The sequence below is a fragment of the Glossina fuscipes genome, unplaced genomic scaffold (assembly GCF_014805625.2).
Source record: "Glossina fuscipes isolate IAEA_lab_2018 unplaced genomic scaffold, Yale_Gfus_2 112, whole genome shotgun sequence".
Taxonomy (NCBI): domain Eukaryota; kingdom Metazoa; phylum Arthropoda; class Insecta; order Diptera; family Glossinidae; genus Glossina; species Glossina fuscipes.
Window position 1 is genome coordinate 613508 of NW_023998455.1, and position 8421 is coordinate 621928.

Here is an 8421-nt window from a genome sequence, read left to right on the forward strand (position 1 = left end):
TAAAATTAGTTACAATACTTGGTACACAACAAATTCACAATAAAAAAAAATAATAATAATAATAAAAATAATTTAATAAGAAATAAGAAACACTTAAATTCTAGTTATACTAGTTATCCAATCTGAGTCATCTTTCAATTTCCTACTTGTACATAGATATATAATATGCGTATAGTATGCGACTACGATTTCAAGATGCGGAAAAATTTATGAGTTCCTCTTTAAGGCTACTTGATCGTGTACGGTAAGCGAACATCCTGAACTTTTCTTGGAACTTAAGAAACCACATGATGTTGCTCCAGTTACTGGGCAAAGGTGCTTCCTCAACATGAGCAAGCAATGTTGTTATTTTACGCGAGACGAAAAAGCTGTCTTTAAAACTTTACAGTTTTCTTTCAGGAAATTTGCTACGAAGTACTCTTCAGTCATGAATCTAAGTAAGGCCGAATCTGATCAAGTCGTAGTTGTTCTTCAAATTTTATACTTTGCTAACCAGAACCATAAATCGATCTCTGCTTAGTATCAGCACGATGGGGGTGCGCTAGAAGAACTTTTTTGTTTTCTTTATAAAAGAGCATTTCCCTTTTCATAGACTATGGAATAGTATGAAGGGAATACTAACCAGCTGAAGAGTTGGGATGTAACACATGTTGATGGTCCCTCGTCGTACATGCTGTAATCTATTGTATTTATATTATCACTATCTATAATATAATCTATAATATTTACATTCTCGGGGCTTTGCATACCAATAGTCGTGTGTTCCCCCGACGTTCCCTCTAAGGTTTCCCTCACTATTTCCCCTACCAGTTCCTCAGTCAATTTCTCTATCAGTCTCATAGTCATTCCGTTTATTATTTCGTCAGTCATTTGTAGTAAGTATGGTAAGAAACGCGTGTCCATTTTCTCTAGAAAAACGTCCGAATCTCTTTCTATTGCAATTATTATTTTACCGTCCGATATTAATTGGTTTGTTAATCTTCCCGCTGCGGGCTGCAACGCGGTCCCCTCTGATTTGTCCAACTTTCTAAGTTGCATTTTAGTTAAGTTTACTTTGTACTGGACGTGTTTTGTGGTAACAAGACGATTTATTTTGTTTGTTAGACTGACGGCTAACTCCCTAGCAGCCACGTCCCAATCTATTCGTGTGCTATCAAGACCCCGAATATGTACGGGCTGGTATGCGCGTACTATTTCGCGAAGGTTCGAGTAAAGGTATTGGCGTCGTTACTCAAGTTTTTCCTCTTAATAGGATCATAGGTCAAAACTAAGTCATGAACGTTTAATTTGTTACAAGTAAGCAACTTTAGTTTAAACAAGAAGAAGAAGAAGATAAATGATGTTTATTATAGCACACAGACGAAAGTTTATTTCATAATATTTGTTTATATAAAATTAGAAATAGAAAGTAGAACTATCCGAGTCTTGACAATTTTGTAACACTTTAAAATTCATATTATTATCATTTGTATAGGGATAGTGCTGCAGGTATTTAATACTTGTTTTCCTCTCCTCCTATTAGGAAAATCATTTCCGTTACGAGTTTTTTTTTTTTTTTTACTGTGATTATTATACCCATCACCGAGTAACGAAATCAATATAATCTTGTCCTTCCGTAATGAATATTGAAAACAGATCATTTGGTAGTTTTTGTTTTCCGAGAATTGCATTAATAATAAAACATCCTGAAAATGGTGCAACTTACCCTTGGGTATGTATAGAAATCTTCCTCTTTTTTTTCTATAAAAAACGAATTAGAGACAAACTAATGACAAATTAACTAACAAACTCTTGGGGACGTTCATGTGATTTGCATAGAAAGGCGAAATAATCGGCTTAGTATTGTATATATTTGTTTATTTTGTTGTTACTTACAAGTTTCAAAAATTTTTTTTTTATAAAACTTAATAAAACTTTATAAAACTTAAATCTAAATAGGTAATAGGTAAAAATAGGTAATAAGTAACATGTCGAAATTTTCAATTTATTCCTTTTCCGCTTTGGAACCATTATTTATTTTATTTTAGTTCTTGGCTAGCTGATAAGATTTTAGGGGTTTTCGGAGTTCATAATGCAGTTCAAATTATTTATATACTACCTAAAGAATATAATGGAAACGGATTCGGGAACACACGTTAAATAATATTAAAGTTTAGATAATCAACGAAAGCTATTGTTATACAAATGAAAAAAATCATTCTAATATTTTACGGTTTGCGTTTCGTTTGATCTCTTTGTTATAAGTTTGTTTTGCTTTATTTTTATTGGTAGTCTCACATTCAATAATTCAGCAATGCACCAAAATAAAATGACATGCACTGAAAAACTACTATGGACGAAATAGAGAAAAATAAGGTATCCTAGGCAAAAAATTATATAGATTAAGTTATAAAATTCACTTACAAGTCAATTATGAAGTTGAAGTTGAGGTTGGAAATAAAAATGTGATAAAAACTTTATATATATTGTTGCGTTTCTTTCTTTTTTTTAACTTTATTCAAAATGTTTGGTGATTATAAAAAATACAATATTAAAATTATCTCATTATCTCCCATATATTTTACAGCTGTTGCTATATTTTACAGCTGTTCATATATTTTACAGGTCTTCCTCTTGCTGGTCATATATTGAGTTATGATGACGGGATATATTCCATACACTTCGATGTGGATGCAAATTTGTTGCAAAAGACAAGATGTTTGTAGATTTGTGTTTTGATCAGCTGATGGGCTAACTTGTAGTTTGTGTTTTGATCATAATTCATGACAGTGCACCGTTTGTCGTTTGTGTTTTGATCATAATTCATGCAAGTGCGCCGTTTGTGGTTTATGTTTTGATCAGCTGATTGGCTAACTTGTGGTTTCTGTTTTGATCATTAAGATATTAAGCCACAAATCTATTAGTAATATTAAAATTTGCACAAGGATTTATTTTATTTCGACTTGTAATAAGTATTAATCGCTTATCTCAGATATTTCAGGTGAAAGTTGGCAGAGTTCTTGTTTTTGCGTATCGAAGATATCACTTTTACTTTCGCTATCCCAACCCTCAAATTTGCCATCTTCTTCAGTTTCTTTGTAATGTTTATGCTTATATTGTAGTGAAAACACTTACTACAGGTTCTTTTGTTTGTTTGAAGTGTGGTCAGTACATTATATAATAAATTATTACGCTAACTTAAGCAAAATAGTACAATTAAACTAGGCTATTACTAAAGCTACATGTAATGTGTGTTATAGGTAAATTGGGTTACCTTAATTGCTGGTGTTGCATTATGTTGAAATGTGTAGAACTGATCTTAACTAGGTTATTGTTAGTCTTGCGTTGTGAGGAAATATAATAAAGTGTAAACTTAGCATAAGTTATTGATAAAGTGGTAGAGTGCGATAAATCGATAATGCTACAATGTTGTAGTAGGTCAATCCATCATTGCCATTGACGGCTTGCTTGAATACTCAAGAAAATGTACAAGATATTTAAACTAGTCGTTTTACGTTCAGGTCCAACGTTTTTTTAACTCTTCAATTTCTCGACATGACGGTCCATGTTTTGGATCCTAGCCTAATAAGGATTCGCACAAAAATCATTTTAATACAGAATGAAAATTTTAGAAAAATTACTTTATTTGTTTTTTATTATCCAATCGACAGCTTCACAAAAATTATCTACAAGAGCTGTAGGTGGTGGTTCGGCTTTAATTTCGGGTAAATATTTGCCAGTTTTAACTTGTATGGCTTTTAAACCAATCTTCATTGCACCCATTATATCATCATTAACATCCTTAAATTAAAAAAACATTTCAAGATGATTACTTGATTGACTGATTTAAAATTTTCATCAATTTTTGCATCTTACATCGCCGATCATAACGCATTCATCTAAATTGACGCCATCGATCAAAGCGTTCTTAAAAAAATACTCATTAGGTTTACCAATTAATACCGATTCGACGCCGGCAGCGTACTCCAGGCCTTTAACGAAGCAGCCTGGACCTAAGGCTAGACCATCCTTGCGTTTATAATATTTGCCTTCATGTATAGCTACCAGTTTAGCATTCTTGTTATTCAATAAAATACTAAAATTATAAGATCGACCTTAAGTAAAAAAAGCGAAAATTTATTCATTTTGTTACTTACTTGAAAGCTTTATTAAGATTTTCATAATAAAACTCGTCCGGTGCTAAGCCCACAACTACTGAGTCTAGAGGGCGTTTATCATCATTATCGGGGAAATCAGTTCGGGCATCTTTGCTAATCAAGTAATACGGATTCAAATTGTTTTTATTCACGTATAACACTGCAGCACTCAACGAGCTATAGATTTCTTCTTTTTGCAATTGAAATCCTATCGCTAAAAGACGATTTAATAAAGTCTGCCTCGATTCTTTAGTGGTATTAGTTACAAACTTTATTGCCACTCCCGAATCGCGTAATCTAAGGAAATAAAAAGCAAGCAGTCGGCATTTTTATGCGAATTGTTTACAACATTATACCTTTTTAGAGCTTCTACTGCATTTGGTGTTGGTTGATCTTCTACGTGCAAAGTGCCGCTAAGATCTACTAAGGCAGCTTTTATTGACATATTCCGTATTCCATCTAAATTTCTAATTTTGTATGGAAAATAATAAAAGTTATTGTATTTTCCTTTGGAGAAAATCCTTTTGATTATTAAACATATGTTTGACATTATTGTGAATGAATTCTTTTAAAAATAATAAAAAGAAACGACATGACCGGACGATATAATAATGAAGAGTTCTAAGCACGCGAAGTCGTCATTAAATATCACTCCGTCCTTTGTGGTTCAAAGGTGAGAAGTCGAAAGAATTGCAGAATTTTATTTAATAATAAATAATAAAAATATATGAGTCCCGTTCACTAAATGCTATTATATTTCTCGTATGTGATTTTCTTTAAAGAGCTTTCGATTTGCTCCTAAATATCATATGCGACAAAAACTCACTTTACGCTTAAAAATCACATTTCTTCTATGAGAATTTTGCAAACTATTTTCTCGCATTTGACTAATTTGTATGCTTACAAATCTTATTTCCTCTATGAGAACTTTGTAAAGTATTTGCTCGCATCCAATTTGTTTTCAATCAGGATAGAATTTATCCGCATTACAGGAGCGGCGCGTTCTCCGTTTTAAACTGTTTAACATATAAATGAAATATAGAACGTATAGGAAAATGAAAAGAAATGCTTGTAATATTTGGTTGAGATTAAGTGATAAGATAAAGCATGAAGAATTCCTTAAGTGATTACGTAGTTCGTTCGATGAAATAGAGAAACAATTTAACAAGGTGTAAAGCTACGAAATCCGTCTGCGCAAGGCAAAAAAGAGGAGGTGGTGGTGAAAAAGCTTACCATTGTCATTGACATTGCAAGCACATCGGGAACATCGTTGATAAATAAAATAAAGAGCAGGGGACCTAAAGGGCCCTTGCGGCACATCAGAAGAAAAGCGTATCATTTCGGAGTGGGAAAATTTATACAGTTTATTCGAAAACAAAACTTTTTTTCCATTTCTAAGAAATCAGTACTTCTTTGTCTCATACTTCAAATTTGATAATTATTGAATTTTTATTCAATGTACGGGCAAAGCTGCGATAATTTTAATAGAAAGCGTGTCAATCATTTATGTGTGTGCGTATGTGTATCAAAAAAATTGATCAAAAAATTTAAGAAGAACATGTCGGAATTAGAAAAGTTAACTAACAAGGAAATAAGAAAAATGTGCCAAAAGTTTGGAGTGCCTAATGTGCCGGTGATGAAAACCACTCGAAAAGTGATTATTAAGCGTTTGGAAGTTGCAATGTCTGATAAAGAATGTTCTACTGCTACAAATGCTAATCATCGCGAAACTGTTCATGCCAGTGCACCTGCGAAAATGGCGTCATCGAGGCTAACAATCACAGACAATAGTAATATCGATGATAGATCCGTTAAGTCAGACAATAATAGAACTACGCAAACTCCTACGGCCCTTTCGGAATGTACCGTTTCAACCGGAAAGTTCAGATGTTTCCCCTGATTGCGTATCAAAGCAATTATACGGGAAAGGGCAAACACCCGCAAAGACTTGCAGTTAAAGCGACCAGTACCTTGATATCACTGCTAGTGATATCGCCTACAGCCGTCGCAAACATTAGTTCGTTCATGCAACTCGCAAGTGCTTTGGATGAGAAATATCATTTTTATTATATACATTTAATTTTTTCGAGGTTTCCTCTTTTCTCGTTTTCATGTTTAGAGAGCTACTGCTTAGCTATAGTAAACCTGTCAGTTCACTATTTTGTATTATTATTATTATAAATTTATACACTACTCCATGTGTGAGATTTGATAAGTACAACGCAAAACACTCTACTAAACAATATATATATCGAAATATAAAATAGAAAATTCGAAATATAATATTCAGTGTATGATTCTGACCGGTATAACAAAAAGTGTGTCCAAAAGTGTGTAACCAAACTGACGTGTTTTCACACAATTTGGTAAGGCATTCGATAGAATTGTTTTGGCCCAAAAACGAAAATTACAAAAATGGTTTGGATCGGACTGCTTTTCCTTTCACTTGCCATACAACGCCATATTTTGAAAAGTCGATTTATGGATAATTGTAGGATCGCGTAGGACACATATGCTTGATTTTTCTTAATGACCACAAATGGAGAGATCATGTCCTCTTCTACTGCCTCGTTTTTTGTTGTTGTTTGCAAAACCATTTGGATAAGAAAAACAACTGATATTGACTTAAATTATATGTAATTTTTCATCGCAGTCCAGTATCATATGCAAAACACATTCTATTTCAATTTAAGCTTCTTGCAAAAATGTCGTTTATTCAAGATTAACAAACAAGTCCACTCATTTTCCCATATTTTTTATGTAGAAAAAATGTTGCATTAAAATTAAGCACCAGTAAGATAGTAAACAATATCTACAACAAAACTCTTTAACAAGCTTAGTTGCCTTTTGATTTAGTTGAGCAGATTTTTGCTTTAGTAACGGTATCTAGGTATGAAAATGTCATTAAAAAAAACTCGTAATAGAAATAAAATTCAGTTTACAACGAATATTTTGATCTCCGTCACTTAATTAAGCAGAAATGTCACTGCAAATGTAATATACGATGCAACGAGTAAGCATCCAGCTTGTACATATCTACTTTTAATACGATATTGCCTTTGAAGTTAATAATCATCATGCAAAGGAGGATTAATTTACAATGGCGCGGTCATGTCAAAGAGAGATATATCGGCGGAATTTCTCCCTTGCAAATCTGCAAAGAGAAGAGAAGTTTTAATCACGTTGCTGATAAAATCGTAACAAGACTGCATCGCTACTTTCTCTCCGCGCGTTTCTAAACATTTCGAAAAAAGGTAAGAAATGTCGTCGGTGCCCGAGACTGTTTTATGAAATGAATTACAAATGTAGCTGTAGGCTGTTTGAAGTGTAATCGTAGGCTTCATAAAATGATGTCCGGCACCATGTCTGGCTGCCTCAAACTTTTCTTCGGCCTCGTGTTCAATTTCGCAGCTCATCCTGTTGACGAGCTCCTGTGCTTACAAGAGCCGTAAATATATGAGGTGCTAGAAGAGCTCGCATTGTCTGGTGTGTGGTGAAACGTATGATCCCATAGAGTATTTCAGGAGTATGAAGCTCTCGCGAATTGATGAAGATTCTTGCAATCAGTAAACGGTGGTATCCAATGTACTGCCCATGTGCCCTCATTGCGGAATTAAACATTTTTATGCAAGTTCTCAGATAAAATCAACTTAACTATCTGTAGTTCATAAGTCATTGAAGAACAATGGTACGGCTTGTTTGAGAAATTAATAAAGGAGCTTCTCTCCTTTAAGTTGTAAGTTATGTTCGATTGAATAGTCCTGTTAAAAAGCGTTTCGATCGTAAAACAAAACTTTTTTCAAAAATAATAGTCCATTGTCCATAGGATTAACCGGTTAAAAATTGCGGTGCGCGGCGGCTCAATGCGTTAGAGCGTACTTACACATAGCGCATACTTACAAAGGCGCAACACTTACTGGCGGAAGCACATTTTGAAAAATTCAGGATAAGTTTCAGTGTTTTATTTAGTATTTAAACTTAATTTGACTAAGGCACAATTGGAGAAATCCAAGATATTTTAATTTAAGCTGACCGAAGCCTGGAAAACTCCAGGGTAAGGTAAAAATTTAAGACATTAATTTGGAACTTCAAAGAATAGATGCGTACACGATGGGATTTCTATACCTTATAATTGCTCTAAAAGCATTTCGAACTCCGCTAAGTGGAGCGCGGCCCTTTAAAAAGAAATGAATTGTCTAGATGTGAAAATACCATCTCAATTTTTTCGACCGTCATGTTTCGAAGAGCTTTAATGGTCTACAAAATTAGGTAAATAATAATGTAA

The 8421-nt window shown here is 33.5% G+C and overlaps 2 protein-coding genes across 2 annotated transcripts; both read right to left on the minus strand.

Annotated features, from left to right (window-relative positions):
* Positions 1-109: 109 nt before the first annotated feature.
* Positions 110-1155, minus strand: LOC119639560. The gene is made up of 2 exons (XM_038037005.1): positions 730-1155; positions 110-673 (listed from the first exon to the last, which is right to left on the minus strand). Exons 1-2 carry the CDS (start codon positions 1036-1038, stop codon positions 587-589), a joined length of 396 nt encoding a protein of 131 aa, XP_037892933.1. The 5' UTR covers positions 1039-1155; the 3' UTR covers positions 110-586.
* Positions 1156-1932: 777 nt separating this feature from the next.
* On the minus strand, positions 1933-5289 carry LOC119639390 (haloacid dehalogenase-like hydrolase domain-containing protein 2). Its single transcript, XM_038036727.1, has 6 exons — positions 5041-5289; positions 4493-4603; positions 4137-4433; positions 3856-4075; positions 3621-3780; positions 1933-3561 (listed from the first exon to the last, which is right to left on the minus strand). Exons 2-5 carry the CDS (start codon positions 4579-4581, stop codon positions 3622-3624), a joined length of 765 nt encoding a protein of 254 aa, XP_037892655.1. The 5' UTR covers positions 4582-4603; positions 5041-5289; the 3' UTR covers positions 1933-3561; position 3621.
* Positions 5290-8421: the final 3132 nt, after the last annotated feature.